The 23,050-nt window shown below is 54.0% G+C and overlaps 1 protein-coding gene and 1 long non-coding RNA gene across 3 annotated transcripts; both read right to left on the bottom strand.

Annotated features, from left to right (window-relative positions):
- MECR (mitochondrial trans-2-enoyl-CoA reductase) lies at window positions 1-8,711 on the bottom strand. Of its 2 annotated transcripts, XM_064172561.1 has the most exons (10): window positions 8,522-8,711; window positions 6,192-6,289; window positions 5,915-6,046; window positions 4,739-4,882; window positions 4,550-4,652; window positions 3,658-3,760; window positions 3,075-3,148; window positions 2,556-2,616; window positions 2,074-2,146; window positions 1-1,214 (listed from the first exon to the last, which is right to left on the bottom strand). In XM_064172561.1, the coding sequence occupies exons 1-10, from the start codon at window positions 8,650-8,652 to the stop codon at window positions 1,051-1,053; spliced, it is 1,083 nt and encodes a 360-aa protein (XP_064028631.1). In that variant the 5' UTR covers window positions 8,653-8,711; the 3' UTR covers window positions 1-1,050. The 2 variants fall into 2 exon arrangements, with proteins under 2 accessions (XP_064028631.1, XP_064028632.1); XM_064172562.1 differs by lacking the exon at window positions 5,915-6,046.
- A 9,685-nt stretch (window positions 8,712-18,396) lies between these two features.
- On the bottom strand, window positions 18,397-23,050 carry LOC135190772 (uncharacterized). Its single transcript, XR_010308620.1, has 3 exons — window positions 22,283-23,050; window positions 19,719-19,791; window positions 18,397-19,025 (listed from the first exon to the last, which is right to left on the bottom strand). It is a non-coding gene; the product is annotated as an uncharacterized LOC135190772 (long non-coding RNA).

Raw genomic sequence — 23,050 nt, forward strand, 5'->3', positions numbered from 1 at the left:
TTTTCTGGCAGCATCTTACAAAAATATATTTCTATTAGACATTGATTTCCAAGAGGTTCTCATCACAATCAGTAGTGGTAGCAGGAACAGCAGAAAAACTAACTGAATTCAAGTCCCAGTGTTGCAAACAGCACCTCCCTTGCCACACGTGTCCAACCTGTCTGTCTCCACCTTGAATGCCACCACCCCAGGGCTGTCTCTAAAGGAACAGTGGAGTCTTACAGCCCCCATTGCTGCAGCAGTGCTGAACCACATTTGGTAACTTGTCAATTCTCCTTTTCTTTCCCACTTTGAGCTCATTTTTGAGATGAAGTGATGCCAAGGGCTGTAGAACCCCTTTGTGCCCTTGTGCCTCAGCCTGCATGACCACTCTTGCCCTGTCCTGCCAGTGCTGAATGGGCTGGGCAGGGAAAAGTGGGGAAAAAAAGTAATTAAATGTAAAACACCTAAATTTAAGTAATTTGTGGGGGTTTTTTTTCCTCTGTAATTCAATGCCCTTGGTCCAGGGGCACTCAGCTGCTGAACTTGGAGTGGGGAACGTGGAGGTGGCTCTGAGGCTGCTCCACTATAGGGTAAAGGCAGCATGGAGAAAGGCAGCGACCACCTCCATGCTACCCTGCAAAATCACCCAAAAGCAGCCAAAAATCACCCTGAGGGACAATACAATCAGCAAAACAACACTGAGAGCTGCTAAGCCAGGCTGGAGGTGGAGGTACAGCACCTCCCCAGCCCCTAAAACACACAAGTGAAGGGGGAACTGTGGCTCTTCTGCCACTCTGAGCAGAGTGAGCTGCTGTCCCCAAGCTCCCTGAGCTTCCTCTTGCACTTGAAGTGAGAGGGCAGCCTCCCTCCAGACACAATTCCACAGGCTGCCATCCATGCAAAGCTGCAGAGGCTTTGCCAACTTAAAGAGGGCACTCAGAAGTTTAAAGATAAAGAAAAATCAGTGGATCTGGAGGGTTCTTCCTCCCCATAACATCTCATTAGTGGGCAAAGCAGTGAAGTTTGGCTGTGGAGGAGCAGCACAAAGCTCAGCCTATGAGCTGGAGGTCAGAGGAGAAGGATCTGCTTAGAGGACATGAAAGGCTTCATGGCATTCTCCAGTGCTGCCTTGTAGTCCTGGAGTGGGACCTCAGTGCAGGCTGGCACAGTGAGCTGCCCCCTCTGGATGAGCTGGTACAAGGTGTCCATCATGGTGGTCAGGCTCTCCTGGTCTGCAGAGGAAGGAGGGAGCTCTCAACATCACATGTCCCATGCCAGAACCATTGACTATTCCCACCTGAAGCCATAAAGGGTGCTGAGGTGTGATGTGTTCCCGGTTTGGGCATGCAAGATGGGGCAAGAGCTCCCCCTCTGCTCCACACTGGTGAGACCCCACCTGGAGTACTGCATCCAGTTCTGGAGCCACTATTACAAGAGGGATATAGATGTGCTGGAAGGTGTCCAGAGAAGGGCCCCAAGGATGAGCAGAGGGCTGGAGCATGTCTCCTACAAGGAGAGACTGAGGGAGTGGGGCTGTTCAGTCTGGAGAGGAGAAGGCTCCCAGGTGACCTTCTTGTGGCCTTCCAGTATCTTAAGGGGGCTACAAGAAAGCTGGGGATGAACTTTTTAGGCTGTCAGGTAGTGATAGGACTGGGGAGAACAGAACAAAGCTGGAAATGGGGAGATTCAGGCTGGATGTTAGGAAGAAGTTCTTTGCCATGAGGGTGGTGAGAGCATGGAAGGGGTTGCCCAGGGAGGTGGTGGAAGCCTCATCCCTGGAGGTGTTTGAGGCCAGGCTGGATGAAGGCTGTAGACAGCCTGATCTAGTGTGAGGTGTTCCTGCCCATGCAGAGGGGTTGGATTGGCTGATCCCTGTGGTCCCTTCCAACCCTGACTGATTCTATGATTCTAAGAGCTCCTGGCACGGTGCCACAACACAGTCCCTGCCTGAGCCACACCACCCAGCACCTGTGTTTCAGGCACGCTGAGGACTGTCAGCACTCATGACACAAGAACAAAGAGAGCAGCACTGGTGTGGCAGTTGCACACCTGTTCCTGTGCCAGCCTGCCAGAGGGGTGCCATCAGCTCACCTTGTGCATGCTCCTTCCTCCACTGGGTCATCCAGAAGCCGCGGAGCCGCACGTCCCGGAAGATGAAGGCACTCTGCAGGGAGAGGCAGCTGAGCACACAGGTCAGGCCTGTGTGCCCATACCCAGTGTGACAGCAGTGGGAGGTGGCAATGAGGCTCCTTCTCATTTGTGAGTCAGGGCACAGTGGGATGCAGAGATGCAACTCCAAAGTGTAGAGCCAGGGTGGGTTTGATGCACGGCACCTGTGGGGTGATTTCCCCACTGGGATTTCACAGCAGCCCAAAGCCTCCATAAGTAAAGCCAAAGTGACCTGTCCTGGGGTGCAAAGCAGCTTGTTCCATCACAGACCCCATCAGTTACAGAAAAAGAAGGTTGGAGGCTCTCAGTTTGCAGGCAGGGGAGTTGAGCTCTTGCAGCAGTGAGCTGGGATGGGGACATCGACACATGTCCCAGGGGAAACTGGGAGAATCTGCAGCACTCACCACAGGCACCATCACAGGCTGCTTTGCCATCCCCCCGTAGGTGACCATGGTCCCTTTGGGTCTGGAAGAGGAGGGAAGTATTCAGTTACAGTCCCCAGTGTGCAGCTTTGACCTTGCAACCTCCACCTCTGCCATCTCCAACCCCACTACTGCATCCAGGGCTCTCCCAGTGATGCCTGATTCCACTTCCCAGAGCTCCCCTCCCACTCCTATGCACCATTAGCTGAACTCGCAGCTACACTCAGGTCAGGACCTGGTGGACCTTCATAACTGAACCTCAGCTGCCTCCAGCCACTGGCAGCACTTGAGACACACAAGTGATGAAGGTCAACTTTAAGTCACTGCTGCTTTCGAAACCACTTCTCCGCTCATTTCACCTCTCCAGAACTTCAGTGATGACCCACATCAGCTAACAACACCTCCAGACACTTCTTGCACTGCAGGGACTCTGGAGCAGGTTCCTCTGGTGCCAGCTGCTGTCCCCAGGCCCATGCCAAGCCACCACCCAGACAAACTTACTGCAGATGCCGCAGCATCTCCGTGGTGCTTTTGCCTCCGACACAGTTGAGGGCGAGCCTGGGCTTTGGGATGCTCTGCAAGAGATTATGAAGAAGCTGAAGAAGGTTCCCAGTTGTTATTTTCTGGAGGCTCCTTTTGAGGATGGGACCATAACTCTTGAGGGAGCAACTTTAGATTGGCTAGGAGGAAAAACTGCTTCATGGAAAGGCCTGGAGCAGGTTGCTCAGGGAAGTGGTGGGGTCACCATCCCTGGAGGGGTTTCAAAGCTGTGGAGATGTGGTGCTGAGGGATATGGTTCAGTGGTGACCTGGCAGTGCTGGATTCATGGTTGGACTCTATGATCCTAAAGGTCTCTTCCAACCAAAAACAATTCTGTGATTCTATGATTTACCTGGGGGCAGCTCAGAGATACAGAGCTGCAGATCTGGCCCTTGCACTACCAGCAAAAGCCCTTAAATTCTTGGGTTGAATCCTGATTTGGAGAAAGATTTGTCCTCCCCACCAGCCCTCCACCATTCCCCACAGTGCTGAACTGCAGGCACAGCCCTGGATGGTCTCTCCAGTGGGATCAGCATTGAGATACCTTAAATATCTCTTTCATCTCTGGCTTTCTCAGCATCTCCTCCGTGATGACATGGTCTGCACCCAGGGCCATCAGTCTCTCAACCAGCTTTGGGAGATCAGGTCTGGGGAAGGAAAAGGGATTCAGTGAGTCAGAAATCAGTGTCACCTTCTCCTGCCTCCTGGCTCAGATGTAGCCTGGGGACAACAGGGCAGAGGCTGGAGGACAACAAGGAGAAGCAGGGCAGGTTTAGGCTGGACATTAGAAAGAAATTCTTCAGAGAGAGTGATTGGCATTGGAATGGGCTGCCTGGGGAGGTGGTGGAGTCCCCATCCCTGGAGGTGTTTAAAAGGAGGCTGGATGAGGCACTTGGTGCCATGGGTTAGTTGATTAGAAGGGTTAGGTGAGAGGTTGGCCTCTATTCTAGAGGTCTTTTCCAACCTGGTTAGTTCTGTGTGCTTCCTGCTGCCTGCTTCACCTAGCTTCTGCCAATGATCATTTGCTTTTAAATGCAAGGGATAAGCTTCCACAGTGTCCCTCTCCTCCTTTAACCCCAACTCCTTCCAGTGCATTAATGACTGAAAAGCTACATTTTCATTTAATGTGAATTTGCAAAGCAAGCTATAGATAAGAGGCAGTTATAATGTGCTGACATTGCTGAGGCTATTAGGAGAAGAAATCAAAAGAAAATCCTTCTTCTGCTGTCTGCAGAATGGGGGAAAGGATAGGGCAGAGGCCCCAATACTGTGATGCTACACAACAACTACTGTAGGCTGCAAACAAAATCCTGGGCTGTATGGGCAGGATGACCACATTCAGCCCCCAGACTTGCCTGACCTCCTGCCAACTTCCAGCCTATGCTGAGGGCAGCTTTTACCCCACAGGGGACATTCTGCCCTCCCAGGGCACCCACCTGTCCCTCACCACATTGATGGTCTTGATGCCGGAGGCTTTGGCAATCTGGATAACAGCCTGGCCCACGCCGCTGTTGGCAGCGTTCTGGATGACAGAGTCACCTGCAGATGAATCAATCCAGGTTTCCATGGCAGAGGTGACAGCAGATCCCCCCCAGATGCCCCTCTCCCCCCTGGCAGAGCTGTACCTGGTGCCAGGGTCTCGAAGTCAGCCAGCATGCGGAAGGCTGTGCAGGGGTTGACGCTCAGCGTGGCAGCGCACAGCACCGGGATGTTGCTGGGCACCTTCAGCAGCATCTCCTCTGGGAACACTCCCTGTGTCCTCCACGTCCCTGGGTGCCAGCAGCAGCATGGGCACAGCAGTAGGAAGGGGGGAAGTGAAAGGAAATGTTAACAGAGATCAGCTCCTGTCACAGCCTCAAGGCTGGTTGTGCCACACTGACAACCATCTGAATCCTGGAGAGTGCATGACAAAACACGGCCAAAACACAGTGGGAGGCTGGGGATGGATCTCAGAATCCATGGAGGGAGCTGGAAGGGACCTCTGGAGAACATCCAGTCCAACCTCCTTGCTAAAGCAGAGCCATCCACAGCAGTCTGCCCAGAATCACAATGGTCAGGTGGATTTGGAAGCTCTTCAGAGAAGGAGGCTTCACAACCTCTCTGGGCAGTCTGCTCCAGGCCTTCAGCACCCTCACACCAAAGAATTTTCTTCTCCTGTTCAGATGGGACCTCCTGGGTTCCAGTTTGTGCCCATTGTCCTGTCACTGATCACCACTGACAAGAGCCTTGCCCCATTCTCTTGCCTCCCACCCTTTATCTCTTGCTGAGCATTGATCAGATCCCCTCTGGGGCTGCTCTTCAGGCTCAGCAGCCCCAGGGCTCTCAGCCTTTCCTGCTCACAAAGATGCTCCAGTCCCCTCAGCTCTTTGTAGCCTGTGCTGGACTCTCACCAGTAGTTCCCTGTCTGACTTGAACTGGGGAGCCCAGAACTGGATGCAGTACTCCAGATGTGGCCTCCCTAAGGCAGAGTGGAGGGGGAGGAGAAGCTGTCTGGACCTGCTGGCCATACTGTTCTTTAACCACCCCAGAAGACCATTTGCCTTACTGGCCACAAGGGCTCCTCACTAGCTCATGTAGAACCTTTCCCCCAGCGCTCCCAGGTCCTTCTCTGCACAGCTGCTTTCCAGCAGGTCAAGCCCTCACCTGTACTAACGCAGGGGGCTGTTCCTCCCCAAGTGCAGCACCCTACACTTGCCTTTGTTGATCTTCATGAGGTTTGTCTCAGCCCAAGTCTCCAGCAGGGCCAGGTTTGCAGGTGCAGAGATGCAGAGTGGTGCTGTGGCTGCTGGGTTTGTACTCACCGAGGGCATTGGTGGCTGGGATGACCCAGTCCCCGGGCTTCAGAGCTGCCACTCGACGCCCGACCTCCAGCACTTCCCCGACACCTTCGTTCCCTCCTACTGCTGGCAGTGGGGACAGGGTGGGATAGGTCCCTGCCAGAATGTCAGAGGTGAGCTGCAGACCTTACCCCTACCCCAGACCTTCCCATTCCAAGAGTCAACTCTAAGCCCTCCGAGATCTCCCACCAGGAGACTCCCTTGAGAATGAACAGGCACAAAGGAGCTGCTGGGGCCTCACCCTGGATCATATTGATGTCAGCAGGGTTGATGGGGGCTGCCAACATCTTGACATGGACATCAGAGTCCCCCAGCTTGGCCAGCTCTATGTCCTTTAATCTGAAGAGGCAGGAGACAAAGGGAACATGTGTAAATGGGTTTGGCTGACGTCTGCTGCCCCTTGGCTGAAGCTGCAGTGAGGTGCCTGTAGCTCCTGCACTCTGTGCCCCATCTCAGCTTCTTGCTGCAGCCTGGTCCCCTCCAGTGAAAAAAACACAATGACCAACGCCAGGAACCCCATCAAGGCTAAATGTGTGTCACTGAGGACAACACAGAAGGCTTTGGTTGGAAAAGACCTTGAAGATCATCAAGTCCAACCATCAAGTCAACACCACCATGGCCATTAAACCATGTCCCCAGGTGCCATGTCATAGAATCATAGAATCAAGCAGGTTGGAAGAGACCTCCAAGCTCATCCAGTCCAACCTAGCACTCAGCCCTGTCCAATCAATTAGACCATAGCACTAAATGCCTCATCCAAGCTTTTCTTGAACACCTCCAGGGTCCACACATTTCTTCAACACCCCCAGGGACAGTGACTCCACCACCTTCCTGGGCAGCCTGTTCCAATCCCTGACCACCTTTGCAGCAAAGAAATTGTTCCCAATCTCCAACCTAAACCTCCCCTGGCACAATTCCAGGCAATTTCCTCTCCTTCTATCACTTTGTATCAGGGAGAAGAGATCAACCTCACCTCACTGCAACCTCCTCTCAGGGAGGTGTAGAGAGCCACAAGGTCTCTTCTCAGCCTCTTCTCCAGGCTAAACAACCCCAGGCCCCTCAGCTGCTCCTCACCAGCCCTGCTCTCCAGACCCCCCACCAGGATTCTTGCCTTTCTCTAGACCTGCCCCAGCACCTCAAGCCCTTTCTTATCGTGAGGGGCCCACTGATGATGGAGCCATGCTAAAACCCAACCACCCAACAAAACTCTGGGTCACCACACAAAGCACTGCCCACAAATCTTAAGACACTCAGCAGGTTGTGCAAAAGAAGCCACAGATTCAGCTGGTGGTGGGGGAGGGCATGGTTTGTCCTGCCCTGCCTTGGTGTTATGGGAACTGAGGTTATTTTTAGAGACCTGCAAAAAGGAGAAATGCTGAAGCTCAAGACTTGGCCTTGCACAACCAAAGGGCTGAGGGCTGCACATCTCAGGAGCTCTCAGTGGTGACAAGCACCATTGCATAATTAAAAGGTCATGAGGAAAATCAGCTGTCTGCCCACAGACCCCCTGGGGGAGGAAGTCAGTGTCTGGGTGGCCCCAGATGATGCATTGACACCTTCTGCATTTCTAGGGGTGATGCAGGACAGCAGCACATTCTCCAGGTCTCCTCACTTGAAAAACTGACCTCAGGTTGCACCAGGGGAGTTTTAGGTTGGACAAGAGGAACAATTTCTTCCCCTTGAGGGTTGTCAAGACCTGGCCCAGGCTTCCCAGGGTGGTGGTGGAATCCCCATCCCTGGAGGGGTTTCAAAGCTGTGGAGATGTGGTGCTGAAGGACATGGTTTGGTGGTGACCTGGTAGTGCTGGGCTGGACTTGAATGATCTGAAAGGCCTCTTCCAACCACAATGATTCCATGGTTCTATGAGTTTAAAAGCCAAACAATCCACCCAAATGGCACTTTGCCCTTGGAAAGCCTTTTGGCTGTTTTAGACTCCCAATTCGTGCACCCCCTGCCATGCATCCCAGTATAGTCCTCACCATGTCCTTCTCCACACCATCACCCACAGTGACCCCCCCCCATTTCTGCACCCCCTGCAGTGCATCCCAGTACAGCCTCCCCATTCCTGCACCCCCTGCCATGCATTCCAGTACAGCCTCCCCATTCCTGCACCCCTACAGTGCATCCCAGCGTAGTCCACGCCATGTCCCCCCCACACCAGCACCCCAGCGTCCCCTGTTCCTGCACCCCTGCCATGCACCCCAGTACAGCCTCCCCATTCCTGCACCCCTGCAGTGCATCCCAGCATAGCCCCTGCCATGTCCCCTCCACACCCCAGTGTCCCCCATTCCTGCACCCCTGCAGTGCATCCCAGCATAGCCCCCGCCATGTCCCCCCCACCCCCGCACCCCAGTGTCCCCCATTCCTGCACCCCTGCAGTGCAGCCCAGCACAGCCCCCGCCGTGTCCCGCTCCACACCCACACCCCAGTGTCCCCCATTCCTGCACCCCTGCAGTGCATCCCAGCGTAGCCCCTGCCATGTCCCCCCCAACCCCGCACCCCAGCGTGTCCCGCCCTTACTGCACCCCTGCAGTGCATCCCAGCGTAGCCCCCGCCGTGTCCCGCCCTTACTGCACGACGCCCTCGGGCTCGCCGTGCCGCTCGTACACCAGCCCCAGGACGGGGCCCCGCGCCGTGCCCGAGCGTGCCCGCGCAGGGGGGGTCCGCGCCCCGCGCAGCACCCGCGCTGCCGCTCGCTGCATTCGGCTCCCGTCGGCCCAGCTCGGTCCCGCTCAGCTCCGCTCGGCCCAGCTCGGTCCCGCTCAGCTCCGCTCGGCCCAGCTCGGTCCCGCTCAGCTCCGCTCGGCCCAGCTCGGTCCCGCTCAGCTCCGCTCGGCCCAGCTCGGTCCCGCTCAGCTGCGCTCGGCCCAGTCCGGCCCCGCTCGGCGTTACCCGCTGGAGCCCGCGCGGCCACCGGCGCCGTCACGACGGCAGCCCCGCCCCTTACCGGGTCGGCCCCGCCCCCATGGGCTCCGCCCCGCCCCCCATGGGCTCCGCCCCTGCCTCTCTTAAGGCAGCTCCGGCGCAGCGCCGTGAGCCGTGCGGGGTCTCTGCGGCCGGCGCCGTGTGCGGGATGCTTCCAGGAAACCTGCTTCGGGGGTGCGTTATAGAACCACAGAATAGTTTCGGTTGAAAAGGACCTCCAAGGTCACTGAGTCCGGGGGTCGACCCAACGCCAGCATGGCCATTAAACTGTCTGCCCAGGTGCCGCGTCCAAACGTTCCTTGTAGGGATGGTGGCTCCGGCACTTCGCTGGGCAGCCTGTTCCAGTGCCTGGGCACTCTTGCAGCAAAGGGTATGGGTTGTGCCGGTGTGACTGTGGCAAAGGCAGCAGCAGAGCAGCAGCTCTCTGTGCCCACCTATGTCAGCCCAGATGGCTCCGTGATGGGCACTGCAGCATCCTACAGAGCCCAGGAAGCTGGGCTCCTGGGTCATCGTGGGGACATCAGCCCCTTTTGTCTGACTCGTCAACTGATTTAGCCACTCTTCAAGAGTGTGCACTGCGGGCAGGGAAAGCTTCGCGGCAAGTGTGGAGCTTTCAGAGGACTATTCCAAACAGCACAGCAAGGAATCTGGGAATCCAAACATGTTGGAGGTTGGAAAAGACCTCTGGAGATCATTCAGTCCAACCCCCCTGCTGAAGCAGGGCACCCACAGCAGCTTGTCCAGAATCACAATGGCCAGAGGGGGTTGGAATCTCTCCAGAGGAGACTCCACAACCTCTTGGGGCAGCCTGCGTCAGGCTTCCAGCACCTTCACACCAAACAAGTTTCTCCTCATCTGCAAATGGATTCCACTCTCCTGGGTTCCATTCTGTGTCCATTGCCTCTTGTCCTGTCACTAGGCATTGACAAGAAGCATTTAGGCTTCTTGTCCTGTCACCACTAACAACAGTCTGGCCCATCCCCTTGCCCCTCACCCTTTAGCTCTTGCTGAGCATTGATCAGATGCCCTCTGGTCCTGCTCTTCTCCAGGCTCTCAGCCCATCCTGCTCAGGGAGATGCTCCAGTTCACCCAGCACCTTTGTAACCTCTTCTGGACTGTCTCCAGTCATTCCCTGTCTCTCTTGAACTGGGGAGCCCAGAACCACATCCAGTTCTGCAGCTGTGGCCTCCCTAAAGCAGAGCACAAGGCAGGAGAACCTCCTTCAACCTGCTGGCCACACTCTTCTCAATGAACCCCAGGACACCATTGGCCTTCTTTGCCACGAGGGCACATTGCTGGCTCATGGGCAACTTACTGTCCCCCAGCACTGCCAGGTCCTTTTCCACAGAGCTGCTTTCCAGCAGGTGCCTGTCATGAATAGCAAGAAAGAAAAAAAAAATCCTGTTAGTAATTTAATTCAATGTTTTGTATAATTATCTTGAAGGAAAGGTCTCATTTATTCTCCCAATTAAAGCTGATTAGATCAGAGAGGAAAGAAGGGAGCAGCGATTCCTGCCTTTACTGATCGACCTGTCACAGCAGAACAAACAGCAGCTTCTCCACATCGTTTCTTCTTTCATGTGGAGATCAGGCTTCTCCAAAGAGGTGGTGGGAGCAGCTCAATAAATCCTGCCTTGCTCATCACATCCATTTCTACGTGCAATTAGCAGGTTCCTTTATTAAAGCCACCCCTCCTCTCACTAGCTTGGGAGCTTCGCTGGTTCTGTGGACCAGAGCACCAGCAGGATGAAGGAGGTTCTTCTGCTCCTGTGCTCAGCACTGGTCAGGCCACACCTTGAGTGCTGTGTCCAGTTCTGGGCCCCTCAATGCAAGAGAGATGTTGAGGTGCTGGAAGGTGTTTGAGGAAGGGCAGCAAGGCTGGGGAGGGGCCTGGAGCACAGCCCTGTGAGGAGAGGCTGAGGGAGCTGGGGGTGTGCAGCCTGCAGAAGAGGAGGCTCAGGGCAGAGCTCATTGCTGTCTGCAGCTACCTAAAGGGAGGCTGTAGCCAGGTGGGGTTGGGCTCTTCTCCCAGGCAAGCAGCAAGAGAAGGGGACACAGCCTCAAGCTGTGCCAGGGGAGGTCTAGTCTGGATGTTAGGAGGAAGTTCCTGTCAGAGAGAGTGATTGGCATTGGAATGGGCTGCCCAGGGAGGTGGTGGAGTCTGTGTGGCTGGAGGTGTTGAAGCCAAGCCTGGCTGGGGCACTTAGTGCCATGGTCTGGTTGATTGGCCAGGGCTGGGTGCTAGGTTGGACTGGCTGAGCTTGGAGGTCTCTTCCAACCTGGTTGATTCTATGATTCTAAGATTCTCATGGGGAGAACCCTGTGGTGTTGCTGGTGCTGCTGGTGCTGCTGCTGCTGCTCCTGGGGTGGCCTCAGGGTGCACCAAGGGAGATTTAGGTTAGAAGAAACTTCTTCACTAAAAGGGTTCTCAAAGACTGGAATGACCTACTCAAGGGAGTGGTTCAATCTCCATCCCTGGAAGTGTTTAAAAGATGCAGAGATGTGGTGCTGAGGGATGTGGTTCAGCACCAGCCTTGGCAGAGTTAGAGAAAGGTTGGACTCGATTGTCTTAAAGGTTTGTTCCAACTGAAACAGTTCTATGATTCTTTGACAGGAGCCTTGGCTAGATCCTGCACCTCCTGGAGACTTGGCTGTCTGCAGGGTTGGGATTTGGCTTCCTTCCTTGCCTCAGTTCCATTCTCCAGCGATCGATATTTTGGAGGGTCTTGGTATTTGAAGGACATAGACTTGCTGGAGTGAGGCCAGAGGAGGCCACAGCAATGACAGGGGGGCTGGAAACTGAGAGAGTTGGGTTTGTTCAGCCTGGGAAGAGAAGGCTCCAGGAAGACCTTCTGATTGCCTTTCAGGACTGAAAGGGGCTGAGATCAGAAAGCTGGGGACACTCTTGAGCAGGGCCTGTTGTAACAGGACAAGGGATGATGGTTTAGACTAAAAGAGGGAGATTGAGACTTGAGAGAAGGAAGAGATTTGAGGGTGTTGAGAGCCTGTGCCAGGTAGTCCAGAGAGGTGGGAAATGCTCATCCCTGCAACCAGTCCAGGTCAGGTTGTGTGCGGCTGTGAGCAACCTGCTCTAGGTGCAGATGTCCCTGCTGACTGCAGAGCTCTAATCACAGGCTCATAGGCTCACAGGATGTCAGGGGTTGGAAGTGACCCAAAGAGATCATCAAGTCCAACACCCTGCCAGAGCAGGACCACACAATCTAGCTCAGGTCAAACAGGAACACATCCAGACAGGCCCTGAATGTCTCCAGAGGAGGAGTGATTTGCCATTGGAATGGGCTGCCCAGGGAGGTGGTGGAGTCTGTGTGGCTGGAGGTGTTGAAGCCAAGCCTGGCTGGGGCACTTAGTGCCATGGTCTGGTTGGTTGGCCAGGGCTGGGTGCTAGGTTGGCCTGGCTGAGCTTGGAGGTCTCTTCCAACCTGGTTGATTCTATGATTCTTCACAACCTCTCTGGGGAGCCCAGAGAAATCTCTCCCAATCTCTCCCTGTGCTTCAGAGTTCTTACAGAGGGGCAGCTGCAGGAGCAGGTTGGTTCCTGGTGGGGGATGCTGGTGGTACTGGTGAGCCTGCACGCTGGGAGACACGAGTGGGCATGCTCTGCACCGTGTGACAAAGGGTTAATAACTGATCACAGCAGCAAGATGAGAAGCTTTCCATACCCTTCCAAACGTATGCATCTGCAGAGCAAGGCTGGCAGACAATTTATGATTATTTTGTTAATGTTTCTCCTGTAACAGGCACAATTTCCTGGTGATTAATGAGGACTCCATATCCTGGAATTGCCTTTTTTTTTTAATGTTGTTTAGAGGAGATGCATGAAAATCCACTTTGCAGTTGAAGGTTGAGGAGCAGGAGGGGAGAGGAGGAAGAAGAGACGGATCCTCAGCACCTGGCGCCGTGATGGGTGCTGCAGCCAGAGGAAGGAGCGATGCTCCCTGCTCCCCTCTGCTCTGAACGTCCCTGTTCTTGTTAATGAGCTGTGATTTATTACAGCCATTGATTAAGTTGAGCTATTCTTACCTCCTTCATGGCTGGAAAGCAAAAGTGCTGCCAATGAGTGGGGGGGTTGTACTTGGAGGGAGGCTGGAGGGATCTAGAGATGGATGGGAGCAAGCACCCATGGGAACTGGGTGAAAACAGAGTGACAGTTGCTGGAGTTTTGTCTCTAAAATACAGAATCCCAGAGTAGAGAGGGTTGGAAGGAACCTCTGGAGATCATCCAGTCCAACCCCTTTACTAAAGCAGAGGCACCCACAGCAGCTTGCCCAGGACCATGATGGCCAGGGGGGGTTGGAATTTCTCCAGAGGAGGAGACTCCACAACCTCTCTGGGCAGCCTGCTCCAGGCCTCCAGCATCCTCACACCAAACAAGTTTCTCACCTCCAGATGGAACCTCCTGGCTTCAAGTTTGTTCCCACTGCCCCTTGTCCTGTTGCTGGGCAGGACTGACAAAGAGCCTGGCCCCATCTTCTTGCCAGAGCGTTGCTCAGATCCCCTCTGGGGCTGCTCTTCTCTGGGCTCAGCAGCCCCAGGGCTATCAGCCTTTCCCCCTCACAGAGATGCTCCAATCCCCTCAGCATCTTTGTAGCCTGCACTGCAATCTCTCCAGTAGTTCCCTGTCCCTCTTAAACTCGGCACCACTGACAAGAGCCTGGCCCCATCCTCTTGCCCCTACCGTTTAGCTCTTGCTGAGCATTGATCAGATGCCCTTTCAGGCTGCTCTTCTCTAGGCTCAGCAGCCCCAAGGCTCTCAGCCCTTCCTGCTCACAGAGATGCTCCAGGCCCTTCAGCATCTCTGTAGCCTGTGCTGGACTCCAACCAGTAGTATTAGAAGGCTATGAGGGCACATTGCTGGCTCAAGGGCAACTCATCCCCCAGCACTCCCAGGTCCTCCTCTGTGGAGCAGGTCACCCCCTCCCCTGTACTGCTGCAGGGGGTTATTCCTCCCCAAGCACAAGACCCTACACTATTCCTTGCTGGATTTCACGGAGCTCCTCTCAGCCCAACCTGATCAGGTCAGAACCTCAGAACCTGTTGAGGACTGAGAATTTATCCTCCTGTTTTAGAAGGATGAGTCAAGCCTGGTGGGTTCCACCTGACCCCGCAGCCTCCTGCGTGCTGCGCTGCCTCCAGCTCTCCCAGCACTTAATCAAGTTAATGTGAAATTATTAATTAACTGCTTATAAGATCGACAGGCTTTTTTAATTAAGGAGAATAATCATCTGCTGCCTTTCCCCTTTTCGGTGGAGAAATTGAAGGTGTGTCCCTTTCACTCTGCGGTAATTAAGGAAGCTGAGGCTGGAGAGCTTGACTTGAGGGGGAGCTCCTTGGGGGAGTGCTTGTGGTGGCATCTCGATGTGGCAGCCAGATGTGCTTCAGGCTCTGTTGGACCTCCCAGAGACCCTGGGCTGGGGACCAGGCTTGTAGAACAATCTGCAAGAGCATTCCCTTTTGTTTTCAGGCAGAGGCAAGGATGCTTCAAAACACCCTAGGGGGAAAAGGTGGTCAATGAGCTGCACCACCCCACTGAGAACACTGCTCTGGAGCTTTGCAGGTTTTGGCCCCTCACTCAAAGAAGGACATTGAGGTGATGGAGCAAGTCCAGAGAAGGGCAATGAAGCTGGCAAAGGGTCTGGAGAACAGGGCTGGTGAGGAGCAGCTGAGGGAACTGGGGGTGTTTGGTCTGGAGGAGAGGAGATTTTGGAGAGACTTTCTGGCTCTCTACAATTCCCTTAAAGGAGGCTGGAGCCAGGTGGGAGTTGAGAAACAGCTGACAGGATGAAAGGAAATGGCCTCAAGTTGAACCAGGGTAGGTTTAGGTTGGACATGGGGAACAATTTCTTCCCCAGAAGACTTATCAAGCCCTGGAAGAGGCTGCCCAGGGCTGTAGTGGAGTCCCCATCCCTGGAGGGGTTTCAAGGCGTGCAGATGTGGTGCTGAGTGACACGGTTTAGCACTAAGCTTGGTAGCTAATGGTTGGACTGGATGATCTTAAAAGTCTTTTCCAGCTTGAAACAATTCTATGATTCTGTGATTTAAATTGTTCCATTGTCAGGTAATTAAAAAGAAATGAATAGGAAGAAGCAGAACGTTGGGTGGCTGACGGGGAATGGATGAGTTCTGATCCTCTGCCAAGGAGACGAACAAGGAGGCTTCATCTCCAGCCGTAAATAAGGCAGGAGAGGGAGATGCTGAGAGGACCCAGCTGTGCTGCTGCCTGTGAGCTTGGCCATGAGCAGTGTAACCCCAGGACATCGACCTCACTTGGTCCTTGCTGGTGCTTTTCCCATCACTGCTTTCTCCTGTGCTGCTCCTCCGTGGGCTGTACAATGGAGCTGGTCCATCCCTGGTCTCTCCGTGGGGATTAATGGAGGAGTCATCCTGTCTGGGGATCTTTCCAGCTTGTGGGGCAGTGCAGGAGCTGGTCTCCTGGGATCAAGTGTTTGGGACGTGATGCTCTCAGGGTGGAGGATTATGGCAGGGGGATGAGATGGTGCTTTTGGGACTCACATCGCTGTGGCAGTGCCCAAAGGTGTCACTCCAGGGTGACTTGACAGGGAAGAGCTCTTGAAATGCTGTGAAATGCAGGAGGCTCCATGTAAGCATAAGGGGGAAAAAACCTTCACTGTGAAGGTTCTTCTGCATGATCTCCCTGGGGCTGCTGAGACTGGAGAGTAGCAGCCCCAGAGGAGACCTGAGCAATGCTGAGCAAGAGATAAAGGGTGGGGGGCAAGAGGATGGGGCCAGAGTCTTGTTAGTGGTGCCCAGTGACAGGACAAGGGGCAATGGGCACAAACTGGAACCCAGGAAGTTCCATCTGGGGATGAGAAACTTGTTTGGTGTGAGGGTGCTGGAGGCCTGGAGCAGGCTGCCCAGAGAGGTTGTGGAGTCTCCTTCTCTGGAGAGATTCCAGCCCCCCCTGGCCATTGTGATCCTGGGCAAGCTGCTGTGGGTGCCTCTGCTTTAGCAGGAGGGTTGGACTGGATGATCCTCAGAGGTCCCTACCAACCCTCACCACAGTGGGATTTTGGGATTCTGTGCAATGATGCCCAGGCAAGAAAACAAAAAAAAAAAAGGCACCAGAAGAGCATCTTTTACCTTTTAAACTCTATTTTAACTCTTCTTTTTCCATCCCTGCATCCTTCCCCTCCACTGTGTTCCCATCCTGCTCTTGTTGGCAGTGTTTCCAACACTGCAGGAAACCCTGAGCATGAACTGCCTTGTCTGGGGGGGAAGATCTGATCAATCTTTGGGTTTTGCCATTCAAAAGCTGGTTGGTTTTGTTTGTTCCTGTTCAGCTCAAAGCCTGACCAGCTCCTTTTGTTGGAAACTGCCGAGCGCATCCTTTCTCCAACCGGCTTTGGAAAGCCACCAAACTGGAGCTGCTGATGCTCTGAGGAGGACAAAACAAGTGGGAAGGGGGTGGGGAGGAGAGATGACTCTTTCCCCGTGTATGAAATTGAATAAAACAAACCTAAACAAGCTGGGAAAAAAAAAATCCAAACAAGTTAATAATAAAAGAAATATAAATGCTAGATGCAATATTGTTGCCTCCTTTCCTTTCAGATGGATTTGACAGAAAAAGCTGCTCCCACACCCATCTGCATGCTCAGGCTTCAGCCTGTCAGCACCCAGAGATGATGATGAGAAATTTGAGCAATATCCAAACCTCTGGTCTGAAAAGAAATTGCTTTTTTTTTGCCTTTTTGGTGGTGATCAGAGACCCAACCCCCTGCCCTAGCTGATTTACATCCCTCCCTCAAGAAGAAAAGCAGCAAAAGCAACTCTGAGGAAATCCTGGAGGAGAGAGCATGGAGAGTTTTGGTGTGGATCTGCTTGATTTTAATGCTTTTGTTTTATTTTCATTGAATCATAGTATCAACCAGATTGGAAGAGAGCTCCAAGATCATCCAGGCCAACCTAGCATCCAGCCCTGGCCAATCAACCAGACCATGGCACTAAGTGCCCCAGCCAGGCTTGGCTTCAACACCTCCAGGAATGACCACCTCCCTGGGCAGCCCATTCCAATGCCAATCACTCTCTCTGCCAACAACTTCCTCCTAACATCCAGCCTAGACCTCCTCTGGCACAGCTTGAGGCTGTGTCCCCTTGTTCTGTTGCTGGGTGCCTGGCAGCAGAGCCTAACCCCACCTGGCTACAGCCTCCCTGCAGGGAGTTGTACACAGCAATGAGGTCTGCCCTGAGCCTCCTCTTCTGCAGGCTGCACACCCCCAGCTCCCTCAGCCTCTCCTCATAGAATCACAGAATCAAGCAGGTTGGAAGAGACCTCCAAGCTCATCCAGTCCAACCTATCCCCCAGCCCTATCCAGTCAACCAGACCATGGCACTAAGTGCCTCAGCCAGGCTTTTCTTGAAGACCTCCAGGGACAGCAACTCCACCACCTCCCTGGGCAGCCCATTCCAATGCCAATCACTCTCTCTGTGCAGAACTTCCTCTAACATCCAGCCTGTACTTTCCCCAGCACAACTTGAGACTGTGTCCCCTTCTTCTATTGCTGGTTTCCTGGGAGAAGAGACCAACCCCCACCAGGCTACAATGTCCCTTCAGGTAGCTGTAGACAGCAATGAGGTCTCCCCTGAGCCTCCTCTTCTCCAGTCTAAACAACCCCAGCTCCCTCAGGGCTGTACTCCAGGCCCCTCACCAGCCTTGCTGCCCTTCTCTGGACACTTTCCAGTATCTCAACATCTCTCTTCATTTTGTTTTTAAATTTTATTTTTATCAAGGTCATTTCATTGCAAGGTTTAGGGAAGGGCCAAGTCCATGCCACTGGGATGGCCACTGCTCTCGGTCAAGCTCTGAGCTGCTGGGACAGACACTCAGTGGATGATGCTCTGCAATATTTCTGTCTTCAAAGCTATTTGTAAAGAATCCCAGGAGCTCCCAGGCAGCTCTGGAAGAGGGGAAGAGACAGATTCTTATTCTCATGTCCTCAGTAATGGGATTTTATTCTGTTTGAAAAGACAACACCAAGAGATGCTGGGTCTGGGACTGCAGGGAATCAGAGAGTCATAGAATCAGTCAGGGTTGGAAGGGACCACAAGGATCAGCCAGTGCCAACCCCCACTGCCATGCCCAGGGACACCCTACCCTAGAGCAGGCTGCACACAGCCTCAGCCAGCCTGGCCTCAAACACCTCCAGCCATGGGGCCTCAACCACCTCCCTGGGCAACCCATTCCAGCCTCTCACCACTCTCCTGCTCAACAACTTCCTCCTCATTTCCATGCAGCAGAGGGCTACGAGGATGATGAGGGGACTGGAGGGCATGGCTTATGAGGAGAGGCTGAGGGACCTGGGTTTTTTTAGTCTGGAGAAAAGAAGACTTAGGGGGATTTGATACATGTTTATCAGCATCTGAAGGCTGCCAGGAGGGGGGACAGGCTCTGCTCACTGCTCCCTGGAGTAGGACAAGGAGCAATGGGTGCAAGTTGCAGCAAAAGAGGTTCTGCCTCAACACAAGGGGGAACTTCTTGACTGGAAGGGTCCCAGAGCTCTGGCACAGGCTGCCCAGAGAGGTTGTGGAGTCTCCTCTGGAGCCTCTCAAAGCCTGTCTGGATGTGTTCCTGTGTGATCTGTGTTAGGTAGGATTGCCCTGCTCTGGCAGGGGGGTTGGTTTCAATGATCTCCTTGGGTCCCTTCCAACCCCTAACATCCTGTGAGCTGTGACTCGATGCTCTCCAGAGGTCCCTTCTGATCCCTATCGTTCTGTGACTTTGTGATCTGTTGAAGGAGCACCTGGGTGAAGATTGAGCTCCAGCTGTTGGGAATTGCTCCTTGGGCCTCCCAATTCCCCAGGGAGGAACCCCTAGCACCCTTCCAGCGGGAGCAGGAAATGGGTTGGCAGGAGGTCGGGTCTAAAGTAACAGCATCTAACATCTTCTAACATTCTCCTGGCCATTTCCTCTGGGAACTCTTGTTCTTTCCTTGCATTGAAGAGGAATAGGGAGGTTTATTTGGACAGAAGACACAGAAGTTATTTCATCCTTTCAGGCTGTGATAACTCATCTAATAGCCCCATTATATCCGGCCGCGGCACCGCGTCGGGCGTCTGACCGCTCGGGGCTGGAGGGACGGGGAGGAGAGCGTCGGGATGAGCTAATCTATTTTGTCTGTTAAGGAAGAAAAAGGGTTCTTGGCATCAGCAAAAGGCAGGTGATTTGAGAAAATAGCAGAGGCTCATTAGAGATGAAGAACTGGGTGGGGGTGTAATAGGTGGAGGTAAAGGAAAAGAAAGGGAGGGATGTAAGGGGAAGAGGCAGAGAGGCTGGTGTGAAGGAGGGCAAAAAAAAGGGGGAGGGGGAAATATCAAGAAGGTAAAAAATTAAGTAAGGAAATTGCTTGATTTGAGTGTGGGCTGCTGGGGATGGTGTCCCTGCAGCTCTGCACCTCCACGGCAGGTGCTGCTGGGGTGTGTGTGGGGGTGATGCTCAGTGAGAGCGATGCCCAAGGAGGTGCCAGCCCCACACTCTGTGGGTTTAATAGGGGGAAAGGGAGAATTATAGTGCTGGCAGCAGAATGTGGTATTCTGAGGGGAATTACAAATGGAAGGGTTTTGATGTGGGAAGCCCTGGTCAGGGTGGAGGTGCTGGTTTGGGTGGCATCAGTGGGTGCTGCAGCTCCGTCCCGTGGGTGCCAGGTAAGGGCTCAGGGCAGCCTTTCTCCCTCAATGCCTTTCAACAGTGATAACCGAGGGCAAAAAAACCTCAACCCAACCCCCAAAAATTCAAACCCCAAACCCTCCTCAAAGTATTGTTGAATTCTAAGACATTCAAATCCCCAAACCTCAGCTTTTTACTCCTTACCTGGAGGAACCCCAGCGATGTGGTGGGGCTGCAACGGCTGCCTTTGAAGCTGTTGTCACCAAACACCCTGGAGCTGCAAACATTTGTCATTGGAATGGGAGGGACAGTTTCAGACGAGACCATTTGCAATCATGGTGAGGCCTGTATTTTTCCTGCAAATGACTATACTTGAAGAGTGATTACTTCATTTTAACTCGATTGCTCCTGCAAGGAGCTCAGGGACCGACTGCCGTGGGCAGACGGGGCAGGAGAAGGGCTGGGGGAATTGTGGGCTCATCCTGAAGGGTGCTGAGCTCTCAGCTACTCAGGGTGGAAGGAGATGCTTGAGGAAGGATCAAGGATGAGATTTGCACCCTGGGAATGGAATGGAGCTTGGTCCAGATGGCTCCATTCCTGTAGATGCATGGAGCAGTGCTCCCTTCCCTTCCCTTCCCTTCCCTTCCCTTCCCTTCCTTTCCCTTCCCTTCCCTTCCCTTCCCTTCCCTTCCCTTCCCTTCCCTTCCCTTCCCTTCCCTTCCCTTCCCTTCCCTTCCCTTCCCTTCCCTTCCCTTCCCTTCCCTTCCCTTCCCTTCCCTTCCCTTCCCTTCCCTTCCCTTTCCCTTTCCTTCCCTTTCCTTTCCCTCTTCCCTCTCTCTTTCTTCCTTCCCACCTCCATGCATCCCATCCATGCATCCTCTTCACACATGCACATACCTGTTCTATCCATCCATCCCCTCCACACCCTCCACCCCCACATCTCCTCCATGCATCCCTTCCCTGCAGCCTACAGTTCAGCCATCCCAGGGCACTCCTCCAAGCAGGGTCACCATGATGGGTGGCAGGGCAGGGGTGTCTTAATGATGCTCCTTAAGCAACAAAATGAATCCCAGAGCTCATGGAAGGAGGTTACAGTTGGGATGTTCCCCCTCATAGTTCGTGCTGTGGGGTGATGGAGGAGGATGGAGACAGAGCAGGGCATTGGGGACTGGCTGCAAAACACCTCCTTTTGGGTTTGATTTGCAAAGAAGTTGGTTTGGAAACGTAGTGCAGGGGTATAAAGGGTGGTGGGAAGTGAGGTGCATCCATGAAAGGCTTGTGGGGCTGAAAAGCTCTGTGTTCTTCTCCCTAAATCCAGGAAATATCCTGCTCCTGCCTGACCTCAGCAGCTCTCCCACCCTAAGCTGAGATATTTCAGTTCAGCTGTCGGGGAAAAAATCCCCATGTGCCTCTCCAGCCTGTGCACAGCCTGCCCCTTGGGTGCTGCTTGACCTGGATCCTCACCAGCAGGATTTTGGGGCTTTCTAGGGGGACCCTGCAGAGCCAGCCCGGTGCCAGCCCCCTCCTGCCTTCGCTGCTGCGTGCCTAAGCAGCTTAATTCCCTTACTAGGCTTTATTTTAACTGGATTGGAGGCTGCTGGGAGAGGATTTATCAGGATCACTCCAGGCTTGGCATGGGACAATGCACTGCTGGTGCCAGCTACGGATGGGGACACATCTGCACCCAGCTTGGGGCTGGCATGGATTGGAGGGAAGTGTCCACTACCTTTCTCCTCCACCCCGTAATAGTCCTGGGTGCTGATCAGGGTGTGTGTGACATGTCCAGTTTGTTCCCAGAGTTCTGGGGACACACACACATCCCTGACAGCAAGCACCACCAGGGTGCTAATCTGGCTCGCTGAGAGTAACTGGAGAGGAGTGGGAATGAAGGTTGTGCATCCCCCAGAGCACAGGGGTGGGTGACACTGGGGACACTGCGAGGGGCAGTGTTTTCAGCTGGCAGATGTAGGGTGACACCAGCCCTGCTGAGGCCCTGCTCTGTCCCTAGGTCAGTGCAGTGTCCCCAGGGCTGTGCTGTGTCCCTGAACCAGTGCAGTGTCTTCAGGTCAGTGCAGGGTTCCCAAGGCTGTGCTGTGTCCCTAGGTCAGTGCAGTGCCCCCAGGTCAGTGCAGTGCCCCTGGGTCGGTGCAATGTCCCCAGGCTGTCAGCAGCAGATCCCTTGGCTCCAATTTCACCAGTGCTGAGGTTCAGGCTCACACGTGGAGCCATGGTGACAAGACTGTCCCTGGGACAAGATCATGCTCCCAGGCTGACCCAGACGCAGACACCACCCACCACCACCATGACCATCACCTTGTGACCTTCCTCCCCTCCTTTCCTCCTCCCAGGAGTGGAGACGAAAGCCCTGTCAGCCAGGCTGTCATTTACAGCTCTGATTCAGCCATCTGGGCTTTTCCAAGTGCCATTTCCAACAAAGGCATTCGCATCCTGGGGAGCATCCACTGGGATTCATTCAGTGAAAAGCTCTTCCTCAGGAAAAATTCACCTCTGACACAGACTTTGAATGATCCATGTTGGTGTTTCCAGCTCTTCACCCATATTCCAAGAGCCAGAACTGGGGTGGTTTGCCTTTCCTGGTTTTCCCAACACTTTTCTCTAGGGCTGGATTTGATCCCAAATAAATAGCTCAGCCTGACAGAACTGTAGAGGCTGGAAGAGACCTTTAAGATCAAGTCCAAGCACTTGCCCAAAGCTCACAATCCCACTGCTACTGCTAAGCTACATCCCTCAGCACCACATCCACTCACCTTTTAGAACACCTCCAGGGATGATGAACTTCACCACCTCCCTGGGCAGCCTCTTCCAGTGCCTGAGAACCCTTCCTGGGAAGAAATTGTTCCTAATACCCATCCTGAGCCTCCTTTGGTGCAACTTGAGGCTGTTCCCTCTTGTCCTGTCACTTGTTGCATATATGCAGCGACCAATCCCCACCTCACTCCAACCTCCTTTGAGGCAGTCGTAGAGAGTGATAAAGTCTCCCCTCAGCCTCTTCTTCTGAAGACTAAACAGCCCCAGCTCCCTCAGCTGCTCCTCACACGGCTCTTCACCAGCCTCACTGCTCTTCTCCACAGACGCTGCAGCACCTCAGTGTCCTTCTTGAAGCGATGGGAAAAGTCTCTTGGCAGCATCCCTGGGATGAGCTGACCCAGGATGAAGGGTTTTGCTGCTGGCAGATGGCGTCAGCCCACTTCCAGAGCTGGGAACATCCCACCGGGTTCACAGGGCTCAGCGACACCTGCCTGCTGTCCCTTGCCCCCCTTTTCACCCCACCTGGTGCTGCCTCACCTTGCAGAAGAGAACTGCATCATTGCAGGGTGTTGCTAATCCCAGGGCTGCTGACTACGTGATTTGGGGTGAAAAATCCCAACATTCCCAGTGTCATTCCCTCCACCTCCCAAGTTTTCCTTCACCTTCAGCATTCCCAGTACAATTTCCTCCACTTCCCACGTTTTCCTCCACTCAAGGCGGCTTCCCAGCCCGGAGTGCAGCCGGGATTGGGTGACCCAAGCACGGCT

Source organism: Pogoniulus pusillus, chromosome 37, assembly GCF_015220805.1.
Source record: "Pogoniulus pusillus isolate bPogPus1 chromosome 37, bPogPus1.pri, whole genome shotgun sequence".
NCBI lineage: Eukaryota > Metazoa > Chordata > Aves > Piciformes > Lybiidae > Pogoniulus > Pogoniulus pusillus.

Excerpts from the sequence above, each read along its gene's own strand:
- MECR (XM_064172561.1), bottom strand. The coding sequence starts at position 8,652 with ATGCAGCGAGCGGCAGCGCGGGTGCTGCGCGGGGCGCGGACCCCCCCT. Across the intron at positions 2,617-3,074 it reads GAGATGCTGCGGCATCTGCA|ACCCAAAGGGACCATGGTCA; the intron begins GTAAGTTTGTCT and ends CTCCTCTTCCAG. Across the intron at positions 1,215-2,073 it reads GAGGAAGGAGCATGCACAAG|ACCAGGAGAGCCTGACCACC; the intron begins GTGAGCTGATGG and ends CTTCCTCTGCAG.